The sequence below is a fragment of the Neophocaena asiaeorientalis genome, unplaced genomic scaffold, assembly GCF_003031525.2.
Source record: "Neophocaena asiaeorientalis asiaeorientalis breed wild unplaced genomic scaffold, Neophocaena_asiaeorientalis_V1.1 scaffold417, whole genome shotgun sequence".
Lineage (NCBI taxonomy): Eukaryota > Metazoa > Chordata > Mammalia > Artiodactyla > Phocoenidae > Neophocaena > Neophocaena asiaeorientalis.
In genome coordinates this window covers 1,622,988-1,639,159 of record NW_020175387.1, presented here as the reverse complement: position 1 = coordinate 1,639,159, position 16,172 = coordinate 1,622,988, and the positions used below count along the sequence as shown (strand labels likewise).

At 45.0% G+C, this 16,172-nt stretch overlaps 1 protein-coding gene across 2 annotated transcripts in view; it reads left to right on the top strand.

Annotated features, from left to right (window-relative positions):
• Positions 1-332: 332 nt before the first annotated feature.
• Positions 333-16,172, top strand: part of JPH1 (junctophilin 1) — a 78,928-nt gene continuing 63,088 nt past the window's right edge. For both annotated transcript variants that reach the window (XM_024765737.1, XM_024765736.1), the window contains exons 1-2: positions 333-711; positions 5,271-6,030. In XM_024765737.1, coding sequence (XP_024621505.1) covers positions 333-711; positions 5,271-6,030 — 1,139 coding nt within the window. The remainder of the gene's footprint in view (positions 712-5,270; positions 6,031-16,172) is intronic.

The window sequence follows — 16,172 nt, the reverse complement described above, 5'->3', positions numbered from 1 at the left end:
CGGCGCCCGGCTCACGTGGGCGGGTGGGAGCAGCTGAAGGTCCGCTCCGGATCCCGGGCTGTCCTCTCGCGCGCGGCGCTGGCCAGGGCGGCGGCGGCGGCGGCGGCGGCGAAGGAGGAGGAGGAGGAGGAAGGCGGCTGTGGCAGCGGCAGCGGCGAGAGAAGAGGGGAGGACGGAGGCGGCGTCGGACTGGAGCCGAGCGGCGGCGCGAGCTGCCCGGAGCGCTGTCGTGAGCTCGCCCGCCGGGCCTCCACCCCCGAGCTACACCCTGCCGTGCCCAGCTCTGCCCGCGTCCGTGCCCCCGCGGGGAGCGCGCCGGGGCTGCCCCCCGAATGACGGGCGGAAGGTTCGACTTCGACGATGGCGGCACCTACTGCGGCGGCTGGGAGGAGGGCAAGGCGCACGGGCATGGCATCTGCACGGGGCCCAAGGGCCAGGGCGAGTACTCGGGCTCCTGGTCGCACGGCTTCGAGGTGGTCGGAGGCTACACCTGGCCCAGCGGCAACACCTACCAGGGCTACTGGGCGCAGGGCAAGCGGCACGGGCTGGGGGTGGAGACGAAGGGCAAGTGGATGTACCGGGGGGAGTGGTCACATGGCTTCAAGGGGCGCTACGGGGTTCGGCAGAGCCTGTGCACCCCCGCTCGCTACGAGGGTACCTGGAGTAACGGGCTGCAGGACGGGTACGGCGTGGAGACCTACGGGGACGGAGGTGAGCGGCGTCGCTGGCGGCTCGGCTGCTCCGCGAGCTAGTGCGGTGGGCTTTGCCCAGACTGCGGGGAAGCGGGGAGGACGCGAGGCGCACGTGTCCGGAAACCCGCCAAAACACCTGGGAAAGCCTCCCACCCTCTTCCCGCGCCCGCTCTTCCCGGGAGGGTGCAGTGGGACGCGACTGGTGCGCAAGGGTTGGATCTGACCCGGTTCTTGGAGCGGGCGGTGTGTGCACACCCTGGGGAGCAAGGCGTGAATATACCTGGCCGGCGCCGCGCTGCCACCGGGAGGGAGCGCGCCCGGGAGGGTTGGGCTGGAGAGGGGACGCTGTCACTTGAGCCCGTCACATTACGTTCCTGATCCCTCCCTCTCCCGGGCGGGTTTGAAATCACCACTCCCGTGGAGTTAGAGCGAACGCCCTGGGCTTGTGAGGCTGGCGGTCGCTGCGGACCGCTCCTGGGATTGGTTTCACGTGGAGTCGTATTTCGCTTCTGGTCCTCTAGTAGCCTAAAGATAGAAGCCAGAACCCCATTAACTAGGATGTTGGGGAATTGTTCCTTATCTGAGGTGCTTTTGGAAACCTCCTAGTTATGGGAGTGGAGAGGCCACCTGATGCAGGTGGAATTCGGAGGATGTGGGGGTTTCTTTCTGTTTTTCATTCGGTTTCTTGAAGTATTGGTTTTCCATCAAAAGAAGGTACTCATTGTTGAGCTGCAGATAGCTGGACAAATTATGAGGAAAACACTTTAGAAATGAACAATGGAGTCTACGTTTTAAAAAATACAATGGAAAGGTATAGTTGCTAAGTTAACAGCTACTTTACTCCTGAGAATGGCAGTACGAAATCGCCGGTTTGCACTAAGGTGTAGGACCGAAATGGTATGCTGGCTGTGAGCAAAAATTCACCTTGTTTTAATATTTAAACAATATTTGCAAAAGAAATTTTCTATGTAAGAGGGCAGAGTTCCCTTTTTTTTCCCCCCAACCAGGCAACATATTATTGAAACAGGTATCAAAATCTGATGAATTTCCTTTTGTAATAAACTGAGAAGCATGCATGTCTTATGCTTCGGCAAAATACATTTTCTTATACTAAACATAATCAGTTAGTTGAAGAGGGTTGTAGGAAGCAAGGTCACCTTTCAGGATTCTGCAGCTCAGAGTTGGAGGATATTAAAGGGATCCAGTTAAAAGTTCCTCCAGCCCACGGCAACCCCAGTCAGGCCACTGCTTATATAAAAGCTTATACAATTTGTACACTTCACTTACTCAGAACAGTTGGGCCGTGTTTCAAATGCAAAACGGCAGAATGGTAGGATTTGCTAAAAAGGACATCTTTTCATCCTACAGTATAAATGAAGGATATGGTTCTCATGGATTAAAGGCCGGGTGCTGGGGGGGGGGAACTTACTCTAATACTTGTATATGGGCTGCATGAGTTTCAAGTTCCACGGTAATTAGGGCCCTTAAATGTTCTGAATGGGCATAGAGTGCCTTAGGTTGACAGCCTTACAAACATGTTAGCTTGTGATTGGATTTTATTGGAGGCCCCGGGTCTACAATATAACTAAATTCCATGCTCGAAAGTTGGAATACAAAACTTATCTTTCAAATGTGTGCATTATTTTATAACCTTTCAAGAAGGCCATGGATAGTTCTTTTACCACAGTATTTGGAAGGCTAAAAATAAATGTCTTCTTTCAAAGTTACTACTCATTAAACAAAATCTCTTGGTTTAGAGTATTCACTATACCTAGCATATGTAGCACAGTAAAGGTCCTCTATGTATGTGCTGTGGAAGCTCAAATAAGTGTCTAGGATGAGTGTAGATAATCAGCATCTTGTTTTAAAACTAACTTTTAAAAGAATTTTTTTAAAACCGCAAAATTTGGCATCACTGTAGGACTGTGGTTCTTTTTCTACCAAAAACAAATCTAATATGCTACCAATTAGGAAGGGGAGAAAAAACTCTTAAAAAATCACTATTGCATTCCTACTCTGTGTTTTTCTTTCGTATGCCAATCAGTTAATTAGAAAGTCCTGAATCATAAAATGGGGGTCTAAATTGAAGTGTATTGCTACAACTTATTTCATACAAAGATTTTGGCCAAAACAGGACATATCACTTCCCCTATTTTTACTTTTTGCCTCTGCACCCCAAGTCCATCCCTAGCTACCCTTTCAGACCTAGGGAAAATCTGATTCCATGGATTTTGTGGTGGCATTAAACTAGAGGAAGGAAGCCATAATTCCATTGTCAAGTATCACTCGGTTTATTTTATTAGTGATTTGTGTGTGAAGTGTTACTGAACTAGAAACCCCCTGAATATTAAGAATAAATTAGTACCATGCTCATGAAATCCAAGTCTAGGTGCCCAGAATATTTGGTGCAAATTCTGATCCTGCTGTGGTTCCTTTTTTCACCTGTCGTGAAGCTATTGAAAATATCTAGGAAGACACATTGTTTTGTTGATTATGTGCATACTTGCACGTGCACATACCCATTCGCAGCATGTAGATTTGAGTTTGGCATAATAAAGTCTAAATTTGACTGGAATTCTTTCTGAACTGGATGCCTTCCACTACAAGCTTATTTAGTGAAAATGGCCATATCTAGAAAATCAGCTCCCAGATACGGAATCATAGAACATAACTTCAAACCCATGATCTATATTTAAGGGATTGCGAGGAACTAATTAGCACTTTATTTGGGCAGCAGGGAGCAGGTGGAAACCATAAAGAACTAGAGGCCCTTTTTTTGCTAGGTTCATTGACTAAACTAAACCTGTTTTAAATTTCAGATGAGCCACTAACACTTTGACTGTAAATTGGTTTCTAGCCATTCTGTGGAGGAATTCTTCCATATACTGTTCCTCAACAGAATAGGATGGGAATATAGCCAATGCCATTGTTCTGCTTCTCAACTGGACAGTTAAGCAACAACCTAAATTTCTAATTATTGCTGTTGCCTTAAACCACTTAGAGTTTTCAAGCAATACGTCGTTGGAAATTCTAAATACTTTTTGGAGATAGCAGTTTAAGGAAACTAGCTGTTAATTTCCCTTCAGTGTTAGGAATTCCTAAGACTGTATGGTTGCATTTTAAAAGTGTAAATACTTCTTGATATCAAACAGTATGTTGGAAGTTGTTCTAGCAAAATTAACTTGTCATTATGTAGAAGGATACAATTATAGCATTCCTTGCTTATTTAAACAACGTATTTAAAAATAAGGTAGTTTTAGTGCGTGTAAGTCAGGTTGTATAACTTTTATCTTAGAACTTAAAATTTTATCTATCAGGAAAAGGGAAAGTAAGTTGCAATTTCCTAATAATTCATTTCCTTCCCTGTTAAAGAAATAATTATTAAGGAAATAATTCGGTTCCCTTCCCTCTTTGGAGATGGCTAATATTCAGTAGAAAGCTTCCTGATCTGAAATGTTCTATTTGACTATCTTATCCTTTGGGGTTTATGCCCACCTCCTCAGAAGTTCTTAGGTGTCAGGTTAAGATGTTAAGACCTACCCAGAATATGACATTCACAGTACCAGACCCACTTCATATTTCATTGTCTCCCTGCTACTGTCTATTTATATACCAAAAATATATCAGAATGAACAGAAAGCGATGGTAGTCTTGAAATTAGTCAAAACTTTTGACTTTGGAGCCATTATGGCTTTAACTTTTAAGTGCAATAATCAGCCCTTGTTAACACGATGATATAAAACTATAAGCAGCACTTCTCGGTATTTTAAAAATAACTATGCCATGCAATAGAAATCTTTTCACAGCAATATAAAATGGCAAGGTAGCTCGGTATAATCAGAAACTGAAAGAAGTCAAGACAGACTGTTATCATGATTGGTGTTCTGTGATATTGTGAGTTAGGAATAATAAAGAAGTAATTACATCTTAAAATTTCTACATAGCTTCTTTTGGGGGATATTTTAATTTAAAATTTTCCTTTAATTAAAAGGAAATGAACTTGATGTAGAAGAGAAAATTCTAAGTTCCCTAATCTTAACATTCAGTTCCTCCTAAGGTTATTTAAAAAGCTGCTCCAGATTAATTTTTAAATGTCTCTGCTAATTTATTTAATCGAAAAACTTACTGAAAACAAATGCTTTCGATTAGAGATTATCCTTTTCCTGAGAAGGCATAATATTCATTGAAAAAGTGATCTGGTGTCAGCAAAGTTTTAGTGGACACTGTAAAGCACGCCTTTGCCCTGAGATGAATTCCGTAATGCTAAGTGTGGAAGTTTTCCTCTGGCCTTATCTCAGTTTTCCCAAAGGTAAACAGTGCACGCTTTTTAGCCACCACAGCTGTATACAAAAAGCCTACATACAATTACAGAAAAGGTCTGGGCACAACATCTCAGGGACGGGATTCACAAATGGAATTTTAAAAGCATCCCTAAGAGTTGACTTGGCAATGTGCGGGATTGCACCTTGGGCCGCCGGGCCTGCGCGCAGGGCTCTAGCCGTGCGCGCCCCGCGCTCGCAGGCGCCAGCGCCCCCTCGGCCCCAGACTTACGCTGTGCTCTCTTGCGGTCTCTCGAAGGTACCTACCAGGGCCAGTGGGCCGGCGGCATGCGACACGGCTACGGCGTGCGCCAGAGCGTGCCCTACGGCATGGCCACGGTGATCCGCTCGCCGCTGCGCACGTCGCTGGCCTCGCTGCGCAGCGAGCAGAGCAACGGCAGCGTGCTCCACGACGCCGCGGCAGCCGCCGACAGCCCGGCCGGCAGCCGCGGGGGCTTCGTGCTCAACTTCCATGCAGACGCCGAGCTCGCGGGCAAGAAGAAGGGCGGCCTCTTCCGCCGCGGCTCCCTCTTGGGAAGCATGAAACTGCGCAAGTCCGAATCCAAGTCCTCCATCTCCAGCAAGCGCAGCTCGGTCCGCAGCGACGCGGCCATGAGCCGAATCAGCTCAAGCGACGCCAACTCCACCATCAGCTTCGGCGACGTAGATTGTGATTTCTGCCCGGTGGAAGACCACGTGGACGCCACCACCACGGAAACCTACATGGGCGAGTGGAAGAATGACAAGCGCACCGGCTTCGGCATCAGCGAGCGCTCCAACGGCATGAAGTATGAAGGCGAGTGGGCAAATAACAAGAGGCACGGGTATGGCTGCACCGTGTTTCCCGACGGCTCTAAGGAAGAGGGAAAATACAAAAATAATATTCTGGTCCGTGGAATAAGGAAGCAGCTTATACCAATAAGAAATACAAAAACTAGGGAGAAGGTGGACAGAGCGATCGAAGGCGCGCAAAGGGCAGCCGCCATGGCGAGAACCAAAGTGGAAATAGCAAATTCAAGGTATGTACGCACAGGATGGGTGGTTCTGCCCGGGTCCTTCGCAACAGTGGAATATCAAATAATGTGTTTGTCAGTCCTTTGGTGACATCACCAAATAGGTTCTACAACTGCCGGAATCAAAGGTGGAAAATGATTAAGCCCAATAGAATGAGTCAGAAACGTACCTGCACTCTTCTGAAACTTTCTGCCCTCAAAAAATGTCAAAGGCATATTGCGGTTCCCTTCCTCATATAAATTACTTCCCTAATACTGAACGTGATGGAGTTGACTCAGAGCCAGAGCCTGTGTACATTTCCCAGAGTCCAGAAAGTTACTTTTTTTAAGAAAGAAAAGTACCCCTGAAATACTTCCAGAGGGAGCACAGTGCTTTTGTGTGCTGCAAAGAAAATACCATCCACATGGAAACCCACCTAGTGTAGGTGAGTCCCTTTATTCTAATATTAAAGTTGGAGGTGTGTACAACTCTGCCTTAGAAAATTATCCTAATTTATAGCATTCAAATTCTGTTTATTGATGCCTTATAGGTGAGATTGGTTTTGAGAAACTCACCAGGATTCAGATAAGGCAGAAATGTAAAGCTACATGACAGAATCCAGCAGACATTCTTTGAACAGCAAAGCTTACCTACATGGGAAAGGCAGGGTGACCGAGGCTCAGCAGAATCCCCCCATTCTATGCAAGAAAGACTAGATCACTGGTATATTGAAAGGAAGGGGGTGGGGAGAGCCTGACAAAGACAGATGGGACTGTCAGTGTGCCAAGGTTAAAAGAAAGAGTGGCAGAGGAGGGCTGGAGTGAGTAGGACACAGTGGTGAATAGTAGATTGAGAAGTGAGGTATATGTGGGCACGCCCCTGAAGTTCTACCCATGATAGCCAGGTTCAGGCATCCAACCAGGGCATGGAGAAACGGACTGGCAATAGAATTTTACTAGGGTTGGATGTCATATGTTAATCAAAAAAGAAAGCGGGACGGTTATACGTGGAAAATTTTATTCTTAGGCTCATTTGAGCAGGTACTGACTGGCCCTAGTTTCCCGTGATTTGAGACATAATGTTTATCGTAGAACATTAAAAACACTTGTCCTGCTTCAGTACTATCCTCGCATTGAAGTAAACCTCCTTGTGAAACCACGAACTCTTAGCATGTCTTCAGGTTTTTATTCTTACCATTAAATTAACGAGCCCTCCCTTTTCTTTGGTGGAACCATGTGAAAATTCTGATGTTCAAACTTTTCGATGTACAAAAAATGGCGATTTCATATTGTTCAACTTAATACTTCTAGACTTCTGAAATTTTTTTTAAAAATTAATTTATTTATGGCTGTGCTGGGTCTTCGTTTCTGTGCGAGGGCTTTCTCCAGTTGTGGCACGCGGGGGCCACTCTTCATCGCGGTGTGCCGGCCTCTCACTATCGTGGCCTCTCTTGTTGCGGAGCGCAGGCTCAGTAGTTGTGGCTCACGGGCCTAGTTGCTCCGCGGCATGTGGGATCTTCCCAGACCAGGGCTCAAACTTGTGTCCCCTGCATTGGCAGGCAGGTTCCCAGCCACTGCGCCACCAGGGAAGCCCTGAAATTCTTTTTTTTTTTTTAATGCCCCTATTTTATGGCTGCTGTTTACTTCTGAGTGTCTGAAACGCTAATTGGAAAGTGGAGGCAGTCTTGGTTTTGTATTATTTTTAGATGTATATGATATTAAAGTGTTCAAGATTTCCATGTTTATCCCAAACTAACCCAATTTTAAAGTTAATATTGCTCGTTAATTGGCGCAAACTTTCAAGAACAGTCTCTCCTATCTGCTGAGCATCTTTTATGGTAGATCATGGTTTTCTCTGATCACCAGGCATTGCGTCTACTTGCTTTTTACTTTGCTTGTAGATAGGATACTTGGCACATCTAACCTTGCCAGCTTCCATGGCCCTCTGATAACTTTTAGAGCGAATTGATATACTTTTTGTTAGGCCCTAGTGTCTAATTTGAAATGTGCTCTTGGATTCTTCCTTTTTGTTTTCACCTAGTGATAATACTAGAGGTAATTCAATCTTGGCAGGTGGAAGATAAACCTTTACGGGACATTCTAGCAAATACCTTTCTTATGCTTGCTTTAATTATTGACTTTTATGATTAAATTGGAGGAACCTACATAACGAAAAGCTGTGATGCAGAGATCTCTGATTTTTACCGGTATCGTAAAACTCTTATCCAAGTTCTAGGCACAGTCTCTCTGTTGAAAGTCCTTTGGGGTGGTATTATGTAGTTGGGAGTAGTGTGTTATAATAGTTTATAATTAACAGACATTGTGCTCGCTTCGGCAGCACATATACTAAAATATAATTAACAGACATTTAGCTTGAGAGCTTGTACTTCTAGCTAGTTAACGCCTTCATAAAGATTTCACTTAGCTGCTTACAAAATGCTCAGTTGATTATGCTTAGTGATGTAAGCCTGTCACAGGTCAAATATACTGCATGATTCCACTTATAGGCGAGATCTGTAATGGTCAAACGCATAGAAACAGTAAAATGGTGGTTGCCAGGGCCTGAAGGGAGGGAGAAATTGGAAGTTGCTGTTCCAAGGTATAAAGCTGCAAGTTGAATCGTTCTACAGCTCTCTACAACATTGTACCTGTAGTTAACGATACTGTAGTGTGTGCTTAACGTTTTAACAGGGTAGATCTCACGTTAAGTGTTCTTACCACAAGGAAAAAAACACTGTTTTGATGACATGATAGGCAAAAAAAATTCTTAACGCCCGATTAACCTTTTATATTTCACTTTCACTGGTTTAGTGTCTTTCCAGATTCCTTGCTTTAATGACTACTTCAGATACAGAGTTTTGCAACTTGCTCAGTCCTTCCTGACCCTTCTAGCAGTTGTAATTAATGGTTTTTGCTTTTATTAATGGTTTTAATTTAATGGGTTTTGCTTTTAAAAATATCAAAAGTTTAAGAACATAAAGACACTCTTCCCCTTCCCCTGCCCCAGTGATGGCAGAATAAGAACTAGAAAGTAGACTCCTGGCAGCGGCCACTGTTGAAATCACTAGTTCAACATTAGCAACAAAGGGAGATGATCTGTCAATGGTTATTGACCACTTCAGATTGCCTCCCTGATAGTGTTATTATTGTATCACTGTTATTTTTTATGCTACAGAGATCTTTGTTTGTTTCTGAAATCCCAGGGAAATGGATCCGCTTTTTTTTTTTTTTTTTTTGCTGTACGCGGGCCTCTCACTGTTGTGGAGCACAGGCTCCGGACGCGCAGGCTCAGCGGCCATGGCTCACGGGCCCAGCCGCTCCACGGCATGTGGGATCCTCCCAGACCGGGGCACGAACCCACGTCCCCTGCATCGGCAGGCGGACTCTCAACCACTGCGCCACCAGGGAAGCCCTGGATCTGCTTTTGTACCATCACCTTATTTTATCTGGAAACAAAGCCTAGCTTTGAGGGAAAATAATTACCTTCTGTGAAGATGTCTCCTCAGGGAAATCAGGAGACATGGAACCAGCCATCTTCGGCCCAGAGATTCAGGAAAACATGGTAGATCTGTGGATCTTTCCTTTACTTCGTTGCAGACGGAGTGGTTTATCTTCCCAGTAAACACAGGAGGCTTATTTCTGAAGGCTTATTATGGACCCCTGTTTAATTCTTATAGATCAGGGAATATGAGGATGACAGAGAAGAGGTAGTAGATGGTAGAAATAATGCAGTAGAATCAGTAGTTACTGAAAGTTTCCTAGCTAGTTTGGCTAGCACTCGAAGAGTTAAAAGTTTGGCTAGCACTCAAAGAGTTAAAACTTTATAAAAATTTTTTAAAAAGAGTTAAAACTTTAAGGGATGCTAATAATTTGCCGACTCCTATAACCTTTCTTTAGGTGTCTGTTCTAATTCCAAAAGTTTATATGATTTTATGTTAATAAGATTTTTAAAAAATATTTTGTTCTCCTCTTGTCTTGGCCCAGAGAGTAAAAATCATCACATGGGATTGAGAAAATGTCTCCACCTTGTTTTTTAAGAAATGTGCAAGAGAAAGGGGAGCAACTCTGAACATTTCAAGCTCCTCATTTTCAGAGGCAGAGACTGAGGCTCTGCCCAAGGTCACCCCACTGTCCCTGTCATTTCAGTCATTTTTCTCATTTGGTCATTTTTTACTCCGCTAACTCTTGTCTCCAATAATTCCTTAAGACAGATGTTCAAATGACTGTTCCTTGAGAAAAATATTTTAAGGAGGGATTTTAAGGTGAGGCATTTGGTTGAGGCATTTAAGTGACCCTTTGAGAACCACACTTCCGTGGAAACGAATAGATAATTTAGGGAGGGGTGTAGACAGAGGAAGAGCTTTGTAGAATCTGGGCCTTAGAAGGAGTAGTTATGCTAAAGGGTGGAAGAGGTGTGTTGAAAAGGATGGGAGAGCTCTGGCCTAAAGCATCTGAGAACCACAGGTATTTATTTATACTTCATTGTTATCAGATTAGAAGAAAGAAAACTAAGAAGGGAGGATAGAGAGGAGTGGGATAGTGACCCTTACTCACTAACTCTGTGGCCAGCCTCACTGCAGCTAGTTGGGTGATGGGCTGGGAATCCCCCAGGACCACTGTGAAGTGTCAGTGGTGGGTCAGGCTGACGAGTAGGGTGGAGCTGTCTGCTCCCAACCTCTCCCCCACCATTAGTGCCACTTCAGGTGGTAACGGCAGCACTAGACAGGGAATGTGCTGTCCCCTGCCCAGCCCTGCTGTGCTTGGGGGATGGAAGCAGCCAGATAGCACGTGGAGAACTTCAGCATCAAGGGATCGGGTGAGCTTGCTCTGTCCGTTTGCAGAACCAGAGACTGGATTCCCTGTTTGCCAGTTTGGGACTTACATATTAAAATGACAGGGTTTTTTTTTTTAACCCTACAGGAAAAATATATTTCCCATACTTCTCTTTTAAAAAGGTACATTCCAATTTCATGGCACTCTCCCCCTTTCCTCCATGCCCAGAATGACTCAGCCACTACAGCTTTCCTTCAGGGGAGTCTTTGCTCACCCCTCCCTCTGGCTGGTACCCAGGCCCGGCTCCCCTGGCCAGCCCCTCGGGCTGCTCCCCACTCTGGTTTAGACATAGAGCCTCTTCACAGAGGGTTTCCCCACCCCTGCCCCTCCCACCACACCCCCTCAGTCCAAATCCCCCCGTTAGTCTAAATCGTCATTGTATTTCAGTATGTTTGTGTAATATCTCTTTCTCCAGCTTCGACTGGAGAGCCAGGCCCCGAAGGCAGCTGGGCTCACTTCTGTATTACCAGCAGCTAGTTGAGATCAGGGCACTTTTATAAGAGCTCTAGTAAATATTTGATGAATGAGTGAATCACATCCTCACTACTTTGGGTACGTACACTGCCAGTGTTTCTAATTCCATTTTGCCAGACATTTTTAAACCGCAGTTCTCAGACAGGAAACCTAGCTCTCACGGTTCATCACCCTGTAATCTGGCAGTAGTCAAGGAAGTGCAGAAAATGCAAAAGTATGTGTTAGAGGTGCCCTTTTCCCTAATTAGGTCAACGTCATTAAAGTGTCAGAACTAAAGCATAGCCAGGGAATAACAGCTTCTAGTTAAGCCAAAATGTTAATTCCATTCGTCATGAGCTGGTCCAGTGATACCTGTGAGTGTCCGATAAGAGACTTCCAGGAAGTCAACTTTTACTAACTACAATAACATTGGCCTATCCTACTTAGTTGACATCACCAAAATTTGTGATAAGTCAGAACATAAGAGCTTATTGTCTTTTTAAAAATCTGTTTGCTGAATATTCAGCTGTCTGTTTCCTTTTGAAAGGTTTTCTTGTCCAGCCATTTTTTTGGGGTCATTTTTCTTTAGCTCAAATAATAACGTTCAGTGGAACAGTCCCTCACAAAATTACTTGACTACATTCACACCTATTAAAGCCCAAAGTCAGCCATGAGCCAGTGCACTTTATGGATCCAAATTAAACTTATTACCACCAATTTTAGGTAAAAGCTCAATCTGCCGAGTTATTGTAAAGGGCAAGGAATCTGAGGTCCTTAAATTCTGTTGGATAAAAGGTTTCTCTTTCTCTTTTGAAAATCGATATTATTATAGTTTATATTTTATCTTTATTTCTTTTCTGTAATATTAGTGGCTGTATCACATCTTTAAAAACAATTTTAGGTTACCTTTTCCATGAATGTCTTTGTTTCTTCTACTGGGGCCCTGGTTAATTTTCAACTATTAGCACAAGTGATTTTTCATAGGAAGGCGGACTTCTTGTCATGCCTCATAAGTCACTTTAATGAAGAGACTGTTAAGTAAGTAAAGAAATTTGAGGGGTAAATCACCTAAAATGTGGGAATTTATGGCTGAGAAGGGCATCAGTTATTTTTTTTCAGTTGTCTCCCGTGTTCTTCCATATCTGCCTTTGCTGCCTGTCGCCCTTTTCCACCTGCTCTCACCAGCCTATGAGCAGATTCCAGAGGCTTGGTTAAAGCACTCAGGCCTTGAGGTGCGGAAAAGCTTCTGTGTGTGGGGGCTGACGTTTGCCTTTCTCTTCACAGGAGGGTTGTTTTTTTTTGTTTGTTTTTTTTTTTTTTTTGCGGTACGCAGGCCTCTCACTGTTGTGGCCTCTCCCTTTGCGGAGCACAGGCTCTGGACGCGCAGGCTCAGCGGCCATGGCTCACGGGCCCAGCCGCTCCGCGGCATGTGGGATCTTCCCAGGCCGGGGCACGAACCCGTGTCCCCTGCGTTGGCAGGTGGACTCTCAACCACTGCGCCACCAGGGAAGCCCCAGGAGGGTTGTTTTAAGGGTTGAATGAAAGAGTGAGTGTCATGGGACTTTAACCTGTAAATCCCTACGTCTAGTTAATGTTTTAGAAAACGTGTCGATCCTACAAGTACCATTCCCAAAAGTGAAGGTTGATAGAAGACCAAGAAGCCAGCCTGAGATGGAGGTAAAGATGGAAGCAGGAAGGGAAGGAAGGCTTGGAAAGCGGAAATAGGGCTAAGCCAAAGGAACGGAGTTAAGTCCACCAGGCTTGACCACCTGTGTGCAGACGGGTGTGTCCAGACTCACCCCTTTCCCAGCCTCAGTCGGTGTGGAGTCAGTATATTGTCAACAGGCAATTACATTTTTTAAGACTGAAGAGAAAATGAGTAAGGAAATGGCCCCGTGTGTTTCTATCAAGCTAGGCTGGGGTCCTGATCCTGAAGACAGTGGAGGATAACAAAGACTTCATCTTCATATTGTTTGGATATATTAGTGTCGGTCACCATTACCCTTTACGTGTGTTGTGGTTTCTGTATTGTGCATCAAAGTTTGAAGTACATGTTTGTCGTTTTTACCAAAGATTGCCCATTTCCCGTGGGAGCAAGTGAGGCACCCGCTCTAATTTCCTCACCTTCTTCTCCAGGCTGTTGAAAGAAAGACATGCTTCTTCCTATCACGGGGCCCAGGACTTCTTAAGGGGCCACGCAGTCACTGAGAATTCTGTGGGTGTGTGGAGAGAACAGCTGAAACCACAAAGATAACCTAGGCGTCAGCCCTGTCCTGCCCCTGAGCAGGGGGCAGAGCTTGGCTATAACGCTCGTCCAGAGGCTGAACTGGGAAGACGGAGAAAGCCCTTGCTCTGCTCTTCCTTCTCCTTCAGCTCTGATGTTATATCACCTGGTGGCTTAACAGGTCATTAACACATGAAATGGGAACACATTGTATCATGAGCACCTTATAAAATATTCTTAGGCCATCTCGTTTCTAAATATATTTCTTTAAAAAAATTCTTCAGCCAGCCCTCCCAGGGCCAGGCCCATTCAGAAACCCTGAGGCATTGAGGCGAGCCTGAGTTTTAGTGATTAACAGGTAGGTCCAAGCAATACAGATTTAATGAAACTCAGTCTTGGGCCACCATGATGGGAGAACCACACAGGTATCCAGGCTCTAGGGCCATTAGAAGCATTCCTTTTTAAACCCTGAACCGTGTAGGCGTGGCTCTCCGCTTGGAACAGGGAGGGCGAGGAGAAGATGCCGGACATGGTAGGAGTGGCACGAGTGGCACGTGAGGTCATAGTCAATTCTGCAGAGACCTGCTTGGTGGAAACCGGCTGTGAAGACTGGAGGGAAAAAAACAGTCCAGGGCGATGATATCCTAGGCTTGGGGGACACACGTTGGCCGGGTTTTAACTGCAGAAATCTGAGTTTGCTCCAGACAGTCCAGATTTCGGCAGATTCCATCTCATTTAGCTGTGAAATATGACACCTTCCTGATGTAGTCAATGTGGAGCATTAAGGCAGCCGCTACTTTTCACGACAGCTTCGACGTAGTGGAAAGCACCCCGCTAAAACTGTTCTCCGGAAAGGCGGAGGTGTGATTGGGTTCAGGCTCCATCCCGTGTGCTCCATAGGAACTTCGGCTTTGCCCTGGAGAAGCTCTGCTTTGGGGCCAGGGGCAGGGTTCTGTGCGCATGCTAACCGAGCGGGGAGGCGCCTGCGAGCGGCAGCTGCCAGGCACCCTGCTCACAACTTTCCATCATGGATTAAGCTGACTCTACCAATCTCACTTTACTCAAGACACCAAACTGGACGCTTGCAAGACTGGTGCCTTGCAAATCTTTGAGATGCTTTTCTTATTATAGATGAAATATGAACATTGTGTTTAGGAACGGGATCCAACAAATGCCAAAGGTATTTATGTAAGTCACTCAGCCTTAGTCCAATGGCCTCTTGGGACTACAACCAAATCAGCTTTTAATAATTTTGCCCTTTTGTTTCAGTGGGTGTTTCACGTGTATTTGTATAATATGCTCAATTCAGAATAAGCTGCTTTATCAGAAATTTAATTAATGTGTAAGGAATCAAGATTGCCTCGAAAATAGTACAGCTCTTTGAAGTCAAATCTTCTTAGGATTTCCCTGTGCGCCAAAAGAAACTTGTTCACGCCAAGTACAATACAATTAATTTTTAATTCACTTTCTAGTATTTTAAAAATGATCCGTTGTGCCAGAGATTAACAAATCATTTTGTTATATTTTTTCGTTAGCGTCTAAAAACTTATAAATGAGGTAAAGTTTTTTGCTAAATTTTACAGTATCAAGTCAATCAAATTTTGAGCTCAGTTGCTTGGTCTAAGTGTCCCTCTCAGTTTCATTTTTTTTTACATTGGTGAGGGAGCTTTTTGGAATTAGGATTTCAAGATTTCATACATATACTTCCATCTATTAGGGGAAAGGTCTGAGATTCATAGGGGGAGCCTCTTAGTCAAAACTTGTTGAGAAGTTAAAGTTTAGGGTTCAAGAGCGAGGATGGTGGGGTGTCAGATGATGGGGCTCCACCCACCCTCCACCAGCCCTAGTCACTTGTTCACACCCCCTCCGGCTCATCCCAGTGATTTCAGAATCAGTTGAGCTATGGACTGACAGGCTCCCTTGCAAAGATGCAAATGCCCTGACAGTGCGGTACCTTTAGCCCTTATCTGTCGTCTGTTAACAAGTTAGTTAATAGTCTGGCCTGGATTCCCAGAGAAGACAGCCCATTTTATAAGGTTTGCTTCTTATCTCAGTGAAATATTAATTCCAGTCACTCACCGATTACATACTTTGTAAATGTAAAATTATGATTAGGACCTAGTCCTTTCTGTCATAGCATCTGGTTGGTACAGATTGAAAAAGCAGTTACCTATTGGATGATAGGCACCTTCTGTGAGTTTAGTTAGCACACAGGAGGAACTTAATCATAGGCTGGGGCTGGAGGCAGTGGTAGCGAGTGGTAGCAAGCTGGGAACCAAAGGATGGGTAGATGTTTTCCAGAAGAAGGTGGAGGATGGTGCAGAGGACAGTGGCACTCGTGTATTTGGGAGGCTGTAAAGTGTTTGGTATGGCTGGAAAATAGGGCGCTAGGTGGCGGTTGTTGAGAGATGAAGTGGAGAAGTAAGCAGGGGGCTCACTGACCTATAAGGAATTTAGGCGTTATCCCGAAGACAGAGGAGACCTGTTGATAGTTTCAGGCAGCAGAATTACATGATCAAGTATTACAAAGATCACTCTGTTTGCAGGTGGTATAGAGATTGGCAAGTGGAAGGGGGCAGGCAATAAAACTGGAGACAGGTTAAGTAGTAATCGGCTGACCAGTAATCTAGGTAAGAGCCCATGGGGTGAGCTAAGCAGT